General features: G+C 29.4%; 3 protein-coding genes across 3 annotated transcripts; 1 reads left to right on the forward strand and 2 right to left on the reverse strand.

Moving 5' to 3' along the window:
* Window positions 1–2,980: 2,980 nt before the first annotated feature.
* LOC113377121 (leucine-zipper-like transcriptional regulator 1) lies at window positions 2,981–11,744 on the reverse strand. The gene is made up of 14 exons (XM_026617327.1): window positions 11,380–11,744; window positions 11,092–11,263; window positions 10,217–10,353; window positions 10,014–10,128; window positions 9,642–9,802; window positions 9,345–9,515; window positions 8,998–9,139; window positions 8,772–8,935; window positions 4,447–4,622; window positions 4,029–4,373; window positions 3,645–3,823; window positions 3,445–3,571; window positions 3,215–3,372; window positions 2,981–3,138 (listed from the first exon to the last, which is right to left on the reverse strand). The coding sequence occupies exons 1-14, from the start codon at window positions 11,511–11,513 to the stop codon at window positions 3,016–3,018; spliced, it is 2,304 nt and encodes a 767-aa protein (XP_026473112.1). The 5' UTR covers window positions 11,514–11,744; the 3' UTR covers window positions 2,981–3,015.
* LOC113378204 (protein NDUFAF4 homolog) lies at window positions 4,916–5,681 on the reverse strand. The gene has a single exon (XM_026618735.1). It carries the CDS (start codon window positions 5,495–5,497, stop codon window positions 4,916–4,918), a length of 582 nt encoding a protein of 193 aa, XP_026474520.1. The 5' UTR covers window positions 5,498–5,681.
* Window positions 11,745–13,684: 1,940 nt separating the features above from the next.
* Window positions 13,685–20,647, forward strand: LOC113375115 (rabphilin-3A). Its single transcript, XM_026615065.1, has 11 exons — window positions 13,685–13,758; window positions 14,241–14,355; window positions 16,116–16,282; window positions 16,593–16,754; window positions 17,257–17,428; window positions 18,066–18,204; window positions 18,277–18,432; window positions 18,756–19,001; window positions 20,016–20,151; window positions 20,299–20,446; window positions 20,501–20,647. The coding sequence occupies exons 1-11, from the start codon at window positions 13,685–13,687 to the stop codon at window positions 20,645–20,647; spliced, it is 1,662 nt and encodes a 553-aa protein (XP_026470850.1).
* Window positions 20,648–21,489: the final 842 nt, after the last annotated feature.

Genomic DNA, 21,489 nt, shown 5'->3' on the forward strand with positions numbered 1-21,489 from the left:
ATTGTTTTGTATACATTCATTCATTAGCAATATTCAAAATGGTTTTTCATATTTTTAGTTGTAGGTTCAACACATCGCGTCATGAATTACGTGATATTTTTTAACGAACATGAATTTTTAATGAAGTTAAGAGTAATAATTCTTTGCTTTATACTAAGAAAGCAAATTTGAATTAATCATACAAAATATGATAGTCTCTATTTTATTTATTAATATTGTATAATGGCTCTTATATGTACGTAATATCATTTATTCATTTACTATTGTTAAGATACTGTATATATAAACAATGTCCATGTAATGTAATTTATCTAGTTATTAAGTTTAATTTTTAACATGTAAGATTTTTTATGACATGTATTTTATAATAAATAAATTGAAAGTTATCTAAATTATTGCTCTTCTCATATATAGTAATAATATGGATATATGCTGAAATTATTCTAAATAATAATTAACCCGCGCGCACAATTTTTCGATTTATTTAGATACAAAAAAAATTATTTTTGCAAATACTTATTATTTATGGTTATTATAACCCAATTATGCAAAAAAAAAAAAAAATTAACATCGTACGGTATATTTGGAAATAAAGTAGGTACTACGCGAGTCCACGAGGCAATTTTAAGACTGGGTCCTAAGTCGCACTCAATATTAATGACAATCTAATACAATCCTACGCGATAGATACGAACATAAAATATTTGAAAAATATTATTTCTATATTAACAGTGACCCATACAAAAAGCTGTAATATTTTTAGACATAAAATTACAGTGACCGTCACGTTCACATAGCTGCACAGTTTTGGCGGTAAACGTTATACGTATGCGTCATGCATAATAAGGTGTTAATAATTATTATTTACCTTATTCATCGTGGTCCATGTTGATGGAACTGCCAATTGAACCAAATTTCATACCGAAACTATATCAATCACTCGCATCAACACAAAGCCCAATATGTAATTGCACCATAAATAGACACAACACTGCACTGCACTGCACATAAATTGTGAATTCGGACAAAGTTACCGACTAATCATTGGTTCATGCTTTGATTTTGTGTCTTTTAACATCACAACATTGATATTAAACATAGATATTTATAGACCAAGACATGGCCATGTTGATGAAACTCCAGAATTAATAAAATTTTATATAAAAACTATATTAATCAACACATTTACTCATATCTACATTCCACCATAATTCTTTTAGCACTAGACACAACACTGATTTATTTCCACATGAAATGTTCGCACAAAGTTGCATAACCAACTACTTGGCCAATGCTTTGATTTTGTGGCCTTTAAATCACAACATTGATATTAAACATAGATATTTGTAGTTGTAGACCAAGAGATGGCCAATGTTTCGATACTATCGAGTTAACGACTGAAAATGTTTTGGGTCATATTTTGAAAATACTAAAATGACGCCAACGGTTAAATGAAATTTTCATCGGCCGTTATAGTTGTTCAGATAAACAAAAAAAAAAACAAATAAATGAATTCGTTTCATATTGTTTTAATTTTTAAATTTTTATATGTAATATAATATTAATACAATAAGGCTAATATTACATTGCCCGACTTTTTTTTGTTAAATCACGCACATTAACTTTTTCACATCGATTGCCGCAAGTAAATTACGTAGTAATAATTAGAGACAGTTCTCGATTTCATTACTTTGTCTACCAGATTAAAATAAGAATCGATAATTAGCTTAAATATAATAATGAATTCAAAAAGAAAAAGCTCTCTGCGTTAAAATTTCCTGTATGAAATCGATAATTAACTAAACAATGCCATCAACGTCTTTTGCGGCTTTTTCCGTACTCGGCGTTAATAATTGAAATATTTTGTGAAAATTTATTTAAATATATAAAACTTAACTTTAGTACGATATTTATTTTCACATATGTAACAGTATCAACAACCACATAGATAAGTAAAAAAATAATAATAATAAATTACACTGTTTTTTGTACAAAGTACTCCGTTGTACTTCCGTAGAAAAAGAGACATACAGACGTAATCTCTCCTAAAACGACGTTTTTATTTATCGATTCATCATTTTCGATAGTATGCAAAATTAAAAAAAAATTATAATGTCTACATAACAGTAAGGCTGCCTATGTGCAAACGAATTTTTTTTATATTTGCACTTTTTTCATGTTTGCAAATAAAATCTAATACATACGAGTATAAAATGTTTAATTATTTTAAACTTCATAATAATAGAAAATTGTGGTTTTTAAAAGATATTAATAAATTTAACTTAAGTGTAAAAAATAATTAGAAGAATAAATAATTGAATTCTGATAAATTTAGAGCGCAACGACCCCAAGGTAATTTTACATTTATGAAAAAAACTACTATCATCACCCATTACAAAATCAATATATTTATTTTTATTTATCTACGTTAGTTTTTGTGATAAATTTGCATGAATAATAAATATTAATAATATTTGTATATGCTAATATTGAATATAAAAAAATAACAACGTTTATGGAATATGCCGTTATATCATCATATGAACAATATATGGTTAGCAAGCTGCCCAATAGTGCATATGTTGATTTATATTCATTTCATATTTATATTCAGCAGCATAGAGGTACGTTGGCCTAATGGCACACTTCCAGAAAGATTCATGTTTTTCAAACTCTTTTCAAGTTTTCATAGTCGGTTGAAAATTCTCTACTCAATCTTTGACGTTCTGTTTTTTATTTTACTAATCATTCCAAAAGAAACAACATGATTGATAATCTCACGCAAAATTAATGCGAGCTATTATTAACTTGCATTATATAGAAAGCTGACAAAAAGCAAAATTTAAATAAAAATATATAAATAAGCAAATTAAAATTTTTCCATAAAGATGTTGAAAATATTTAGTATAATATGCATTTTAATTATATTAAAATTACACTTAATTATAGTTAATATATAATATTTTTTAATGACCAGCATTTTATCTTGTAAAAGTAGTTTAGTATAAGTGAATACTATTTGCTTCCTTGTAAGCTCATATCACATAGTCCGGAATCATATTTTTCATCAGCAAGAGCTCTTAAAATATCAATCAAAAGCTCTTTTGTTAAACTTGACATCTTTCCTTGTCGTGCCACCTAAAAATCAAAATCAATATATTATTCATCAATAGCAACCTGTTTATAAAATTAAAAAAATGTTTAATCTGCTTACAGTGGGAAAATCATTCATTATCATTCGCAAAGCATACTTTTTTATATCAATAGCTTGCATTTTATCTGCTGCTTCCAAAATTTGTAACACATTGTCGCTTGTCACATTATTTTCTAAATTTTGTTTGCAAAAAGCCTGCAGTCTATTATTTGTGAAACCTATAAGAATCATAAAGTATTAATAAAATATGTAAATGTTTTCATAATATGTGATAAAAAACCATCAATTACCATAAAAGAATGGAGCTTGAAATAAGTATAGTGAATCCTCAGGAGGCATTTTAGTATCGCCATAATATATATACCGGAGTAAAGATTCAAATGACTCTCTGGAAGGTGATATATCACCTATTTGTATCTAAAATAATTCAGTTATTAATTTATTCAAATGTAATAAATATTTAAAAAAAATATTTATTGATAAAACTTACATTAACTCTATTATCTGATGGCATGAAAGATCTGAACATTGCTTCAAAATAAGTACACCTTGCAGCAAGTACGCTTTTATGCGCTGGTATGGCAGAACCATCTAATTCGAGAACTATATCACAAAACTCATTTCCTACTGATTTTAAAAATAATGCCATATCTTGTTCCAATGTTGTTCCTTAAAAATTATATTTTAATTAATATATTTGAAAAAAATTTGAAATCAATAGCAAAGTTGATTAGTTTTTAGGAAAAAAAAAAGTGATATGAACATTAAAATGGAATCTAACTAGAATAGATTATTATTTCATCATAACAGCAATTTTGTTGATTTATAAGAATATAAAAATAAATCAATTTAAAGTACCATACATATAATATACCTATTGAAATATCATATTGCATCTCGGGTAAATTTCTTGCTTGAGGCATTTGTTTGCGGCGTATAATCTCAACCATAAGTGGTTGATAGAGAGTATCAAATTCCTTCGACATAACAATTTGAGTAAAATTGCATTCCTTAACAATAAATCTTAAGCAGAATTCTTTTATCACAGTTAAATTCATTTTGTCTGCATTATGTAAGGCTTCCAATACATTGCAAGGTAATATTGTAAATTCAAGATACTGAATGCACAATTGTTCAAGCCTTGGTATATAAAACTGTTCCGCGAGCTGATATACATCCATCATCAATAAAACAATTTGATTGCTGAAAGGATCTTTAACTGAAATAAATATTTAATGAAAAATTAGATAAAAGAATCTTTAATCAAAATGTTTTTCAAAGATTAGATTTACTTTTTTCTGTTGGATCTATTCTGTCAGTATAAATGTAATTCAATACCATCTCAAATGCATCTGAAGAAGCATCCGGTAGTTTAACTTCTAAAAATGGTAGATCAGATGGGGGTGGACGTTCATTTGTATTTACAAATAACTGTTCAATATGTTTATCTCTAGCTTCACGGGCAGCCCTGCAGAAATAGTTCATTATTGAAAAAAAAAGCAAAACATATAATTAATTAAAAATACATGTGCATTCATCAACTTACACTACATTCTATTTAATCAAGTATTCTATTATTGTATCATATCATGAAAAGAAATTGTCAAAGGTAATAATACCAATATATTATGTGATAAATAATCGAAATTAGACATGATGATCATACAAAACCAATAATAAGCTAAATAATTTTTATTTTAATATACACTTTGTACATTTATTTGCTACATTTTAACAGATATATAAACTAGTAATAATAATTTATTTATCTCCAATTTTTATCGTTCTTGAAGCTTTTTCAGCTGTCTGTAATAAATCCAAAGGACTTTTGTTTTCTAGTTTAGGAGGTACATATACTTGAAATACTCTAAAATGTTCTAGAATAGCACTCGTTGTTTCTTCAGACAGTTTGTACTTATTTGCTATTGCATTTGCATTATTCATTTGTTTATCTTTATTATATTCTTCAATAAACTCTATAGCCTGCTTCAAAGTACATTTTCCATAGGGTACGTGATTGGGCTCATGAAACCCATATATAGGAGGTTCTACAGCAGATCGATTTAACGGTAATGGTTTAGAAGGATCAGATTTCTCTGTCCTGTGATCAGGCCCCACATCATAAGATTCAAGATAAACATGCTTTAGTCTTTCATCATGATCTGTATGCTGCTTTAACATGCTAGACTCGGGGTTTTCTTTCAATGCCTTTTGAAATATTTTAACATCTTTCGGATGCTTGGGTGCCGGAGTTGGTTTTTCTTTAGAAAGAACTTTATGAGCCCGTTCCTCAATATTAAATTTATTTATACTTCTTTTGGCTGCTGATAATACTGTACCCATCTTTGAATTTATTTATAAATTGCATTAAAAGTGAGTTACAATATTAATATCGTTGACATAACGCAATTGCGAATAGAGGTTATATTGCAACTGACTGTCAGCGCCATCATCATGCCAGAAATACATGCTTTCAACTTGAGGTTTTGATCATGGATTTACTTGAACTAGGACCCAATACCCGCACCAAATTTTTGTATACAAATTAGGCTTCCTAGACAATATTAGAATACCCCGTATTCATTAGACGCTTCTCTCGCCCGATTTTTACGTTCAGAAGGAATACTTAAAGGGTCCTCCGCTCGACGTGGTGGCGCTGCTTTTGGCACTCAAATTAATGGCGCAAAATTTGAAATGAAAATTAATGAATTTTAATACACGGGTATTTGAAACTAAATTCGGTATTACAATCCTATTATGTTTTGTAATGATACAATAATAACAAAAATATACTAGATAATATTATATTATAATAAATATACAATCAAATCGAAATATAAATCAACAAATACACTGCAATACACCGGTTTATATATAATAGATATCACATCTAATCTACTGGAATAACTTCTACACTTTTTTCTACTTATTAATATAAATATTCAGTGAAATTTAGTGAATAATACATTATAGTGTTAGTTCATTACATCGTCTGTCATTCTTAACTCTCATTAACTAGTAATCATCCCGTGCAAAATTTGACATTCTTAAGCAATTCATTTTTTCCCAAGTATATTCAGATTCGCGTGAAGTGGTAATCCAATATTAAACAGCTGGAACAGCTTTTTATTTGTGTATTATGTCTTTCTTGTAGAAGCGTATATTTGATTTCTTACACAATTTCCTAGAACTGATCTCTTTCCTTAAAGTGTATTATGATTAGACTAATATGTCAATGCACTACGTAGTATTGTAGTAATTATGTCCTCCATATGAGTTTGAAGCTGTTCTATTCATATTGTCAAAGGGCTATGCATTTGAGAGCAATTCCTGATGAAATCTTTATGAACAAATATACAAACACAAACGAAGAAGAATCGCCATTTTGTAAACTTATACAAAAATAACACTGACGTTTCTTAGTAAACAATATAAAACATTTGAAAATACTTTTTCATCGGCTCACTAGCGCCAAATCTGCGACTACAAATGGACCCCTAAGTATTCCTTCTGAACGAGGATTTTGTTCTAAGTGAAAAGGCCCTGTTAGGCTTGCAACGAATTGTATATTCGGCAAAATGTCGAATACCGAATATTCGGCATGCTGCAGTGACCGAATACCGAATATTCGGCATGCTGCAGTGACCGAATACCGAATATTCGGCATGCTGCAGTGACCGAATACCGAATATTCGGCAACTATTCGGCAAGTTTTTGGTGCCTAAGATCGTTTGTATTAATGTAATTACTATCAGTAATCGTTATATCACTAACCCGCTACATGTTTATTCAAGTTTTATGCCTAGACTTGGAACCACTATTCGGCAATTCTTTGTTATTTGAAATATTTGGCATCATTTATACTATTCGGCTGAAAACCGAATACTTGAATACTACATGTTATAGGGAAATGAATGGTAAAACCATGAAGAATTCTTTACATATATGTAAATGCATTTCTAATTATTTCTTTCATAAACATTTAATATTTTCTTTCATAAACTCAATATTACTTTTCACATATTAGGAATTAAATCATAATAAAATAAATAAAAAATGATCAAAAATATTGTTTGTATATTTTGCAATAAAGAGCCAATAATAGCTCTTTATTTGGAAATGCTTACAATTAGATTGTGTATAATGAATGACTTTATTGTTTGCATACCACACATGCGTGTAACCATTGAATGATTCATATTAAATATTATAAACATGTAACAATAAAGTATCTTGTGAATATTCAGAAAAGTTCTTCACATGCTCCTTTATAATGTCAAAAGTCAATAGAGTTTAAATTATTATATATACCATAACGAAATCATTTTTTCATATCATATTACATAAACCAAACACTTCCAAATACAGATCCATCGACAGCTCTTTATCACATAAAAGATAAAACACCAACAATGCTGTCGCTGAGCGGCGGCAGCGCCTTTGATCTTAACTATTCGGTTTTCGGCCGAATAGTAAGTTACTATTCGGTATTCGGCTAAATGTTAAAAAATGTGCTGAATATCCTGAATACCGAATAGTAAACGAATATTCGGTGCAAGCCTTATACAAATGCAATGATTCTGATGAAGCAGTTATGGTGTTTTCTGTTTTAAGAAATTGATTTTCTATACTTTCAAAGATTAACTACTTAAGATTATGTGTAAAAGAGGATTTTCAAAATTTAAATTATTTTTGGAAATATAGCTTTTTGACCAGGATAATCCTCCTCTGTGTGACAAAGCTTTGGAAGTTATTAAACCAATTTACGAGAAAATATCATCAGAGGACTTATTGACTCGATGTTTAGGTTCAGGAACTCAAAATAATATATAGCAAGTTCAAAATCTCCCTGTAAGTTGGATTTCACCCAGACCCAAGCATACATCATTTTTTTGTTACAGCAGCGACATCAATGGATGATTTAGTTGCAATGTTGTCATCAAGATCGCTGATTTACTGGTTATTAAACAAATTTATGAAAAAAATCATTAAAAGACTTATTGACTCAATGTTTGGTTCAAAATAATAATACTCCAAACTATTTGATTGGGACCAAAATATTCCATATAATTTTGTATAAATGAATGCGTTTTATTTTCAAAATAAAATTTTTATAATAAAAATAATGATGCTTATGGGAACAAAAGTTGGTCCAGAAGGTCATTCATTTGCTGTAAAATGAGAGAATCCTACGCATCAAAACAATCCAAAACTCATCTCTAGGAAGAAAGAAACAAGGAAGAAAAGTTTTTTTTGTAAGTCTAGGAATATCCAATCCAATTATAAAATAACAGTTTAGTCGAACGTGGCGCAGAAATAATCAACTCAAGTTCTTATCAAGTTTCATTAAATAAATGGTCTTTAAATTTTTCAAATCTATGCAGCCATTTTTGAGTAAACTTCGACAAAAATTTAAATTGGGGCTCATGTACTTGATATTCTACTGTATCAAAGCAATTCACATGTTGTTAAGATTTGTAAACAGTTTAATAACTACATCTAATAAATTCTTACAGGCTATTATAAAATTTGTAAAATAAAATATATACAAATATTTAGTATGTTATTCTGCTATAACATACTAAAATTGAATATGATGTTTAAAATAAATGTTTACCTTATTTTAGCTCTCAACCACTGCGACCTTGCTGCTACCATTGCCAAATGAGCAGTAACTTTAATTTCTTCAGGCCCAAGTAAAAACAATACATCACAAAATTGTCTAGTCTGCAAGATTTTTCCAAAATCGTCATGGAGTGTGCATTTTGGATAACTGGAAAACTGATATAAAAAAATGAATTAGATATATCAAAACTGATTATTTATTTCATGATAACATTTACCTGGAATCTAAACATTTCTCCACTTCTGACATTATTATCAACAGTACCACCGAATATATACATTGCGTCACCAATCACAGTTGAGGCATGGAATAGTCTTCCTGATGGCACATTGGACTCAGCAGCGGGCATAACAACTGACCTGATATAATAACAATAAATATATAATTTATGATATTCTAACTCGGTTACTTTCAAAAGCACGATTTTTAATGAAATATAATTTATGTTAGGTTACGAAATGCATACAAATAACCTTAGAAAACGCAAAAATTTAATAGATTGATGGCAAAACAGGTTAATAGATGCTTTAGAATTGAAAAACTACAATCAATAAGCTTTCTTACCACACTTGTGTATCTAAATCAAAGCAGTGCAAATCATTTGGAAGTGTTGAATCTGCTGCTCCACCGAACACATACAGATGTCTATCATATGCAACCATTGTATGTCCATATCTTCTTGGCGGAGGTGGGGGAGCACCTCGCAATATATGTTCAGTAGAAATTCGAGTCCATCTAAAATTCATGTTTTCAATTTTACAATGTATTATATTATAAATAAAAATAAAAACATGTTATCAAGAAAAACAATTTATGTTTAATTAATTGGGTGTACTAGTCATAATTATTCAGGGTACTTACGTTTTATATTGAAAATTAAACTGAAATAATGCATTGGTGATTTTGGCTCCGCTTTGGCCACTAAAAACATACATACAACCTCTTGCCACAGCAACTGGAAAATTGCAACATGTTGGAGGACAATCTCCTTTTTGTTGCACTTCTTCCCACACTGGTTCACTCTGTATAAAATCAATTTGACTTCATAAATTTATTATTTCAATATTAACTCCTCAAGAAAAATTAAAATAATAAAATCAATAACAAAAACTAGTCATTAGTGACTTGCATGTTTCATAATATTTATCATGTGTGTTACTTTCAATAATATTACATGATACTAATATAGTAGTTTAATTAAGATAATTATAATAATATATATTTATTACATACATTTAATGATATAGTCCACATATCATTCAGACGTGCATTTCCATCATAACCAGCATAAATCCAAAGTTTATTGTCATAAACAGCAGCACCGTGTGCAGAACGAGGTACTGGGCGCCTGAAAAAATAATATTCAGACATTTTTATATTATTAAGTAAATGTTTATTTGATATATTATAAAAGTTATATAAAAATATTTACGTACTTTCCTGTAAATTTCCATTCTACCCATTGAGCATTTTGAAATTTATATTCAAACAGATCATTTTTATTGGTTAAATTGGAATTTGAATGTATATCACCGGTGTATCCACCAAATATGAACATTGAGGAACCGTATACCTATAAATAATTGGAATAATGTGAATGAAATATTTAGCAAATGTGAAACATATCAATAAATGCAACACTAAAATAAATTAATTCCTTCTTCGTGCCAGTACAGGATCTCTACTGATCTTTGGATACTTAAATAAATACATTAAGAGATCAACAATACCATGACCAAGTTTTCAAAATCCCAGAGTTTTGATAATTGGACATATAGTAACATTTACAGACAGTAAAAGTTTCAGCTAGGTACAAAAATTGATGATTCTTAAATTGGTTGTGGTATCCAAAATCTGATTAAAGCCGTTTATAAGGGTAGTCAGATTATCATATTTTAATGGTAAGTAACTAAAATATGCTACAGCTGTAGCATTCATGTCATTCTACATCCACAATGAAAACAAATGCTATAGCATTCACGTCTGTGAACGAGTTAACTAATGTCAAATAATATTATGTTAACTAACTATAAGCAATAGTACTATTATTAATTAGCTATTTATTACCCATTACAACTTTAAAATTTATCATCAATTAGTATCAACGAGCATTCTCTTACAAGACTGTTCTTATTTTTTACCCTACTCCTATCATCAGAAGTTTCACAAGTCTTTAAATTATTAAAAAATCATGAACATTATATTATTATTATATAAAAAATGTCATGTTGATATAGGTATTTTAAAAAATATAGGCTTAAGTATGTTTTGGCAATATTAGTGCAACGTGCCAATAAATATGTATATTTACCACTGCAGAATGATGGTATCTGGAAGCTGGAGGCGTACCAGTAGAAAATGCTCTTCCCCATGATTTCTCATTTATATCAAATCTGATTAAATCATTAAGCATAGATTTTCCATTATCTCCACCAAAAACATATATAGCATCCTTGTATGCAACTACTGTATGTTTACTACGTCTGATAAAAATTATAATAAAATACATTATAACTAAAAATTATCATTATGCTTAACATATTCATATTACAACTAGATGTTGTTTTTTATAAAATACAAGAATAATAAAGTGTTTTACCTTGCACCGACAAACTCATTACATTCTATCATTCGCTTCCATTTATGAACTGTTTCAAATGGTCCAAATTCTAATGTGAGGGCATTATCGACATCTGTTTTGTCCTTAGATTTACTACTTTGAAACTGTGCCATGATGTAAAAGTTATGCCAAAGAAAATTTGTGGTGTATGCGCTTTATGTTTTGAATCCAAAACTTGCCATCTTTATTTAATCCTGCAATCTATTGCTTGCAACTTTATTGCATATTTCACATAATTGGTTAGAGATAGTGATAGAAATTCTTCGGAAAATAAACAAATCTCAAATACAGAAGAATGTTATAAACACATGTCAAGCGTTTTGAGAGATAAGTTTATCTGTCAAAAAGCCTGTACAGAACTGAAACATAAACCGACAAAACGGTTGCGTGTATACAGGAGCATAAAGGTGCGTCCTCATATAACGAACAAAAAAATACAAAGAAGAACGAACACGAACACGAACAAAGGCGAATTAGTCCAAACGAACTTGAACAAATGCCTCAAAGATAAACGATCTACAATTCGACGGATTTCGACTTTTACGAAAAAAGGAAATTTTAGTAACTATTTTCATTTGGTTGAACTAATCTGCCCAATTCAATAGTCATTTGTAACTTGAACACTTTAAACTTACTAAAAACTGCATATATAATTCAAATTTATGATTACTAATCTAATCACTCCTAACTAATAAACTCGGTCTGTATTATTTCAGAATGCTAAAAACAATACTGCAACATTTTATGTATTAAAGCAATTAATAAAAACTAGGCAAAAAATAGTATTTTGTCTTAAGGCAAGTTGCCTGATCTTTCCGTTATGTGTGAATAATCGACCTAAGCAAAAAGAACGCAGATTTTTGAAATGTTCACGATTTTGGCCTTTTGAAATTGTCACGATATAATTTTGAAATTTAGAATGGTTCATTATTCCCAACTTTGAAGAACTTTTATAATTGAGCCACTTTTCATCGACCCATAATATTTTAAAGCGTTTAGACAATTGTTAGGACCATAAACCATGAATAAACCTTATCATCACAAAAAGTTTCATAAAATACTAAAAACTCATTAGCACTGATATCTTTAGTATAGTTTTTGATATATTGAAATTGGTAAAACGTACGTTTTTTGACTGAAACGTGTAATAATAATTTCGCACTTTTCTCCTAATTCTAAAGAAATGATTCGACCAATAAAGGCGAAAAACTAATCTTTACTAAAAGTAATCAGCACTGGTAGCTTTCGAACAGTTTTTGATTTATTAAAATTAGTTCAGGATTTTTGGCTGAGACGTGTATGAACATTTTTGCTAATACTGAAGAAAAGGCTCGACCGATAGTCGCGAGAAACTAATCAACACGAGTCATTAGCGAATTACGTCAAAGGGGTGTTAAATTTTTAAAATAGGTACAGCCGTTTCTGAGAAAACGTCTACGAAAGGTCAAATTTTGGCTCACACACTCACATATACTATTTCTAATTTTGGTTTTGGATTTGGACTTGAAACATTGAGAAGACATAAAATTAGCAAATCGATTTTTTCGGTGAACACAAACTTTTCCTTCGTAAAGTTAAGTAATCAATCTTTTTTTTAATTATACTGATGCAGTATTATCCGTCCACCCACAATATCCAAAAATTAGATATTTTTAATACAATAAAGTTTTTTTTATATCTTGTTCTCTATATTTCATACTCGGTTCTAAATATGAACATTATAACGGAGATTACTCCTAGAGAGAAGTCAGTTAATGTTTTTTATAACTAAAATTGATTGAATGTAAATAAAACAATTTTAAGAAAAAAAAGTTTTACACCCATATCTGAACCAATAACTACCAAATTCCGCTTATTAGTCGAAACTTGTAAAACAGAAATATTTCAATAATCTTTAATATGATTTACTTCATTATATTTGAATAAAAGCTTCTATTCTAAAGTTCCTGCGTAAAGGGATAATTTGCCTTTTCAATAGTACAACTGTTTACTTAGCTCTTATAATTTTTATCAGTACGGCCATATGGCAGTTGAATGGCAAAAATTGATGCATATAAAACGTGCAAATTCCAGGAAGGCTTAAAAACTGAAATATCAACGTACAACAATGTCAGATACCATGTGCTGTAAATAGTATTGATTTATTTTTATGAGTGTATTTGAAGAAGACACGATGTCGTACAGTTGTATATGCGCAACAGGCGATATAACCATAAGCAACAAGGATAAATCTCGTAAAAATGCTGTAAAAGTGATTTTAATGATACACAAAAGTGCGATTAAAATGGACAAGTTTGATAATAGTGAAAATGAAAAAAGTGTTTGCCCAAATGATAGACAATTAGCATTGCGAGCCAAGTAAATTGTTTTTATTTATCACTTTTTAATATGATTCAATTTAAAACCATATGTACAAAGTTGCTTGTTTATATTAACATATGTATTATATGCTTGCTAAAAAAAATAATGTTAATTGATTAATTTATAAAAATATTCGTCCAATAAATATGTAAAAAGATTGATAACAGCTGTTTATACTGTTAACTAATTACATTGCTAAATATATTTATTAAATAGTTAAAAAAATTAGTGTTTGCAATATATTCCTAAATTTAAAACTCATTTCAATTTCTACCAGTTAAAATTATAAGTTCATTAATATCTATTAATTAGTGTATGTGTGGGTGGATGTATGCGTGTAAGCGTTTATGCAATAAAATTTAAAAAAACTTAATTTTATAAAAAAGTGTTAAAATACCTTTAATGAATGTATCCGATAAACATCTCTTCATAATCAGTGTTGCCAAGGTTAATTAATTTTTATCTCTATACTGCATTAGGCTAAGAACTGGTTGGTCGTCATGCAGACTCACACCAACCAATTTAGGACCAGATGAACAATCCACAATACTATCAGTAATAAAAAGAGCTGAACAAATCGATTTATCTGAACAGGTATGTGATATAAAAATAAACAGAAATAGCGATAATATAAAAAAATATATGAATTTGAAAAAGCACCCTAAAATTTAATGCATGGTGTTTTTTTTAATCAGACTCGCAACTAAGTAATTTTTGTTTCTCAATTCTGAAGTAGAAACAAAATTTTATACAGAAATGAATGTAATATATAAAACTTAATTTATAAATAGGATTTACGAGAAAATAATATAAATAACGATAAAATGCAGTATATTGTTCTGAATAATAAATTATATGCGATTTTTAAAAGGCCGTAAAAAAGTCGAACAATATTTCTACTATATTTTTTACAAGTTATTTTACAATAGTCACAAAGTTTTATTTCTTTTATTTTTTTTTTTTTTCATTTAAATGGAGAGGGAGAACTCCAAAAATTGGCACCTGACCATACCCATGATTTTAGCCATCCAAATAATCTCAAGAAAAATATACATATATGAATATTATTAATCTAGAATAATAATGTCGCAATCGTATGAACTAAGGACAAGTTAAAATAAATTTTGTTCCCAAAATAGCGACTGCCAAAAGAATTCATTTTATTACAACTTTTTTGATATTATCGATTTTTTTAAAAATGGTTAAAATGGGAACTTGGAGATGGGCATATTCATACTCGTGAAAACTCTATAAAGAGGACTTTGTAAAAATTTCAAGTAAATTCGTCCAGTAGAAGTCCTAGGTATCGAATCAAAAAAGACAATATTAAGAAAAGCGCTTTTAAAGTTTCACGTTAACCGAATTCTGGTATAAAAGTCCAAATCAACATTTGTATCTACTATATCTCTGAAAATAAGTAATTAATATTTTGAAAAATTGTTTTGTACACAAACTTTGAAAGATATAAAAAAAAATATCTATTTTTTATAAATTATAGACTAGAAGACCCCCTTAATTCTAATCAATAAGTATATTCAGATAATATTTGTTAATGGGGTATTCTAGTGTAGAAATTAAAAAAAATGTTTTTTTTATTTCATATTTTCAAAGTTTAACTATCTAAGAATATGGGTACGAGAAGGCTTTTGAAAATTTGAATTAATTTCGGAGATATAGACATTTTACTGACTCGGTCTCCATACTGGTTTGGCTTCACGCAAAACTTTAAATGCGTTTTTTCTGTTGTTCAGAGAATCTTATTTATAGATCTATCTATAGCCCGAACTAGGATTATCGAAAAATTCAAAAAAAAAAAAAAAAAACAGTAAAAAAACACTTTTTTCAGTCGCCAATTTGCAAAAAAATTTTTTTTACTCATTGCTAGTTCGGGCGATTGCGACATCATTGTAGATTAATAATCTTTTCATTTTTTGCATTTCCGATGGCTAGGAGGGCTGAAATCATGTCAAGACTGAGGTGCCAATTTTTTGAGACCACCCACTTCATCAGCTGACAGTTTTTACAATTTTCAACTTTTTTATTTTTTAATTTTTGTTTTGAATTTTAATAAACAAATGGTAAAAAATGGATAGTACAAACATTCATTGCTTTCTTTTACGACACTTTAAAAATGACCTAAAATTCATCGCTCTACACTAGAATATCCCCTTAATATAACAGTTTGTTAAATTTATTCGAAATGCAATATCCTGCAAAAGCGTCTGATGCACTTGAAGAGAATGGAAATTTAAATTATATTTACATTATTGTTAATAAACTAAAGTAAATAATAAACTCCTGCCCAAAAGGTAAAAGCGCAAATGTTATATTTATTTTAACTTTCGATTAACCAGGAGCGTGTGGGACGTTTAATGGAGCGTTTAGAAAATATGAAGCGACGTGCCCTGGACAGAGGCCCCCGACAATGTAGACTTTGCGGTTGCCCATTTGGTATCCTTGGACCCAGTAGGCACACGTGCGCCGATTGCGAACGAGCAGTCTGCGCCCAATGTGCTGTTGAGCTTCCTAGTGGTTCGCCTAAACACAGGTACAACGTAGAGACTTAAATAAAACATTAATATTAATTCAATTAATATTTGAATTCAATTATTAATGATCCGATATACACCTGTAGCATAATCTTACCAACATAAGAACAAGAACAAACTCCAATAATCAGTACTTGATGCATGAGCCCTTTTGACCTTTTTCCAATTTGACTTTTTCATTAACATCATCGATGTGAAACACTTTATTATCATTCAATTAACTACTATTTATTTAGCTCCGGATTGGCAGAGTTTTTTTGCAAAGGTGTGTAAGTTAAGCAGTTTTCTTGTCAGGTATTTGTATCTGTATCTTTGCAGGGAACATTGGCTGTGTCGTATATGTTCTGAAACGCGCGAGATTTGGAAAAAATCTGGTGCATGGTTCTTCAAAGGTCTTCCACAGTACACTCTTCCTGGATTTTCGCAGCAAATTTCAAAACAAACGTAAGTTAAATTTGATTAGAACCATAAATAATCAATAACATGATATCAAAATCGATTTTGAGCATCTTCTTGACATTATTGATACCAAAATTGTAATTTATGTTTAGAGATCAGATTATTGAAATAATCATTGCTTCTCTTCCTGAAGGAAAGTCCATGGTGTGAGAGCAATACAAATCAATGATTATCTTTTCCTCCATTATTTGTTGTTACCATTATTATTTTCTTTACTATCATACACTTTTATACATTTTCCTTTCCGAGCTCCTGCTTCCATGCTTCTCAGTCTTTTGCTACGGCTTTTAATTCCTTGTATTTTCTCCTCTTGCGTAAGTAGTCAATATGGATCCGATCCAGTTTCTTTTCCTTTTAATGGTAAGATTTTTCTTCTCTCACTCTTCTCAGAACTTAATCATTTGTTAAGGATTGGATGTATAAATTTTCAATCACCATTGAACTATCGTAGTCGTATTTGAATTTACCTCATAATTTGCATGTGCAGAAATTCTAATCGGACTGTTGAAAGAGCGGGTGTTAGAATAGAAGACAGTAGCAGTGAAGATGAATCAAGTTTATATTCTAAAGCTACTTCGTCAAAACCAGAAACAAACGGAGATGCAAGTGGAAGTTATTCCAGACAAAGCAGTAGCGGAAATGGAAAACAACCAACATCGGTAAAACTAATTTATGGCTAGTGAAATGGTGTCGTAAAAATTAGTATCATTTTCAAATTTAATATATTATTTGTTGAAACTGCAAAATTAATTTAATATTAAATCAGTCTGTAAAAAATTATGTTAATTTAGATAATATAAAATATTGTATTAAATGCTCTTAATGTCCATGGTGTATGGTGATACTATGTTTCGATAATTTTATTCAGATATACCTGGAAGTTCTAAAATAAAAATATATAATATATATAGGAAATGAATCTAACAACGTTTATCGTATGGTTTATAAAGTGTGCCCCGAAACCAAGCCAGTTCTTTTCAATGCATTTGAAAATTGCAACTTTACTGCTTTATCACCGCTTATGATAAACTAATAAAATATTTTATATGATACAACTTTGATACTTTTCACGAAAATCATGCACAGCATGCTAGATAATTGTAAAATGTAATTCAGTCATTGTAAGAAAATCATTTTTATCAAATCTAAACGCATTTTTTTAAAACTTTGTTAATTGTAAAGTTATAACCATGACAAAAAATCATCATATTTCTTTTTGCGCACCAATTCATTAGCCACGTGATAACTAAAACGATAAATATCGTCTTTTACTCAATTGTTAATGCATCTTATAAGGGTAACAATTTGAGTACAGATGGTACGGAATCATTAGGAAGAAATAATAGCTTAAGGGCTAGAATACGAAATATACAAAGAAAACCTTCTGTTGGATCTAACTGGTCCGAAGATTCCCTTACAAGAGAAGCGACATTAGGTAAATATTTAAAAAACATTATTTCTAAATTATCACGCCGTGCAATAATATGTGATTATTGACATTTTTCAGGTTGGCTAGAATTATCCCTTAGATTTGATCGTATAGGTTGTGCGGTTCATTGTTCAATCGTACGAGCAAGAGATTTACCAGCAATGGATTCGGAAGGATTAGCTGATCCATTTTGTAAACTAACCATCTTACCAGCTGGTATCTATATTTACATTTATTATACATTTGTTAATCGAATTAAAATATACATAACTTTATAGCAAAGTTATATAGACAACCACTTTTTTGCGTGTTTAATAATAATTTTCATGAAGTTTGATCCTTACAACCGCACTATTCAATCTTCCTAATTTTATTGCCTAAAAAGAACAAACAAAACAAAAAACTTGGTCGCCCTTTATATAGCTCTATAACTCGCGGATCATACATTTGTATAATAAAAAGCTACTAAATAAAGCTAAATAAAGTAGTTTTTCTTGAGATTTATTCTTGCCAATGAAGTTTTTATTTTTGTCCCAAATAAGGAGGAAGACCAGCACATTGGTTGCGCACAAAAACCGTTCATAAGACCAGAAACCCAGAATTCAACGAGTCGGTCACGTTTTACGGAATCGCAGAGTGCGACTTGACAGAAAGAGCCTTGCACGTAGTTCTTATGGATGATGACAAGTATGGGCATGATATACTAGGAGCAGTTCAAGTCAACCTCAACAGTCTGCAGATAACCGGACGCCCTAGCAGACTATCCATGCCGCTTGTTTCAGAAAACAGTTCTGATCTTCCTGGTAAGAACATCTCTAAAACATTTTGCTAAAATTATAAATCAGTTTTTCATAAGAAACATAATATGGTTGATTGTTGAATCTCGTTTTCTTGAACATTTGGTACTATGGCTTTCAAGAGCTCTCGGTTCAACCTTAAGGGGCACAACTAGTGTAACCGCCTAAAAAAAGTGATTTTTGGGTATTTATATTAAAAAAACTACTTTATCAATCATTTCAAAATTTCAGGAATATATTTATACATGTTTTAAGAATACATAGTAAAAAATTTTGAAGAAAAAAATTAAGTATTTTTTAAGTTATCGTCGATCTCCAACGGCGCGACAAAAAAAGGCCTTTCACTGCTGCAGTGATTCCGGCCTTCTACGTGGAAGAAATTTAAAAAAAAAAATCACGTTAAACTAGATAATATTGTCTGTAAAATAAACTACGATAAAGCAAAATAATCAAAAATTGACAAAATGACGGCGTTTTTTAAAAAAAAGCCGAATTTTACCCAGAATTTTGATCGTTTTTGGACAGCCAAAATTCGATTTTTGATCCGATCAAAAAATCGATAGTTCATTTTATGGAAAACTATTTATAGAATATGTAAGAAAAATTTGATAGTGATCGGATCATTTGTTTTTGAATAATCGCTGCAGCAAATTCGGAAAATGCTGTTTCGAGAAAAACGCGTTTAAAGATAAAATGATCGTTATACTATATACTATATATATATATATATATATATATATATATATATATATACTCTTTAAATGGCTGTAACTCAAAAACTATTTAAGATATCGATTTAAAATTTCGGTATGTTATTTTTAAAGTATCACCTATCGCAATATGAAAAAATTGAAAATTCGATTTTTTGAAAATTTCACACTATAGTGTGACACTATAGTTGTGACCCTTAATGGAACAAGCAGTTGACGCCCCAAATGTTCAATCATGAAACAAACGTATTATCAATATCAACCGACTAAATATTTCATTTAGTCAATTTATTAATTCCAGGTGTGCAAGATAAATGGCCAAGAGGCAAAATACTTTTAACTTTAAGTTATAACACGAAGAAACGTGCTTTAGTTGTTCTTATTAACAAATGCAAAGATCTAGCTGCCATGGATAGCAATGGATTTTCAGACCCGTTTATCAAAATGTAAGAAATTCAAAAATAAATAATAAAAATGCTAAATTATGTGCCTACCAATATCTAAAGATACTATATGTGATACTGCTACCTACAGAAAATAATTAATATGTAATATAATAACTTCTTTAAATAACCAAAATAATTTATAACTAGGCAACTAAAACCCGATAGACATCATCGCAAGCATAAAACGTCTATTAAATGGAGAACTTTAAATCCAATTTTTAATGAAGAATTCACTTTTGAAACGAGACCTACAGAATTAACAAGGCAGTCACTGATCTTAACAGTTTGGGATAAAGTAAGTCGCAAATGAAACTTGCTGTTGAAATCATATGACATGTTATTTTTTTAGGATTATGGTAAAAGTAACGACTTTCTGGGAGGATTAGAACTAGGGCCTTCGAGCAAAGGAAGAAGATTAAAGCAATGGAGAGATTGCATAAAATTTCCAGATCATAGGCACGAACAATGGCACTGCTTAGCACCACATCCTCCTTGATAGTAAATGAATATGGAATATTCTAGAAAACAAGTAGCTAAGTTATGAATAAATTTAAATAAAAAGAAAACCAAAATCTAAATTTAGAAAAAAAAATATCTGAAGAGCTGTGGTATGAATATATATATTTATTAATCTCATAAAAAATGATGTAACGACCCAAGATGCAAAAAGGTGATATGCCAAACTAGAAAAGTGCAACTGAACTATTTTTTAATGACTGGTTATTTTAGCACTCAGAGGTGACTACTATAATTTTCCTATTTGATTTTGACATTCGACATCATAAGTATTTCAAGAAAATATTTCATACGTTTTTGTCGCCTTAATTTTCTTAGAATCAAATAGAGGCAGTCAACACATTTGGTTCATACTAGCCTATTATACGCGTTACATATCGGAATCTTCGTTAAAAAGAAGTTTTTTAAATTGTTTTGACAAAATTATTGGTTAGTGGACCAAATGGAAAAAAATTAAAAAGAATTGTTTGATCCGAATGTTTTTTCAAAATTTCAAATTCTGGAAATATTTAGGCGTATTATATTATTCAATAACAAGAATAGTCGAGTTTATTTTTACTTAAAGTTCTAGGATGTAAATCGTTCTGTTAAAAAAATTTGGTTGTCAGAAAAGCCGTGTCGACATCAGATTAGCATGGTATAAATTTGAAAATATAATTTAGGCACCAAAGTACTATCCATATATTCAATTCATATATTCTCTCTTGATCATAATTTTTATAATGTTCTGTAGCAAGTAGGATGAAATAAAAATGCTGCCTAACAAAAATAACTGACAAATTAAATAAATTTAACAGTTTTACAAATAAGTCTTGCTAATTT

This window comes from Ctenocephalides felis, unplaced genomic scaffold, assembly GCF_003426905.1.
Source record: "Ctenocephalides felis isolate EL2017-DRISC unplaced genomic scaffold, ASM342690v1 CF-g0.4_SCAFFOLD_01886, whole genome shotgun sequence".
In the NCBI taxonomy this organism is placed as follows: Eukaryota; Metazoa; Arthropoda; class Insecta; order Siphonaptera; family Pulicidae; genus Ctenocephalides; species Ctenocephalides felis.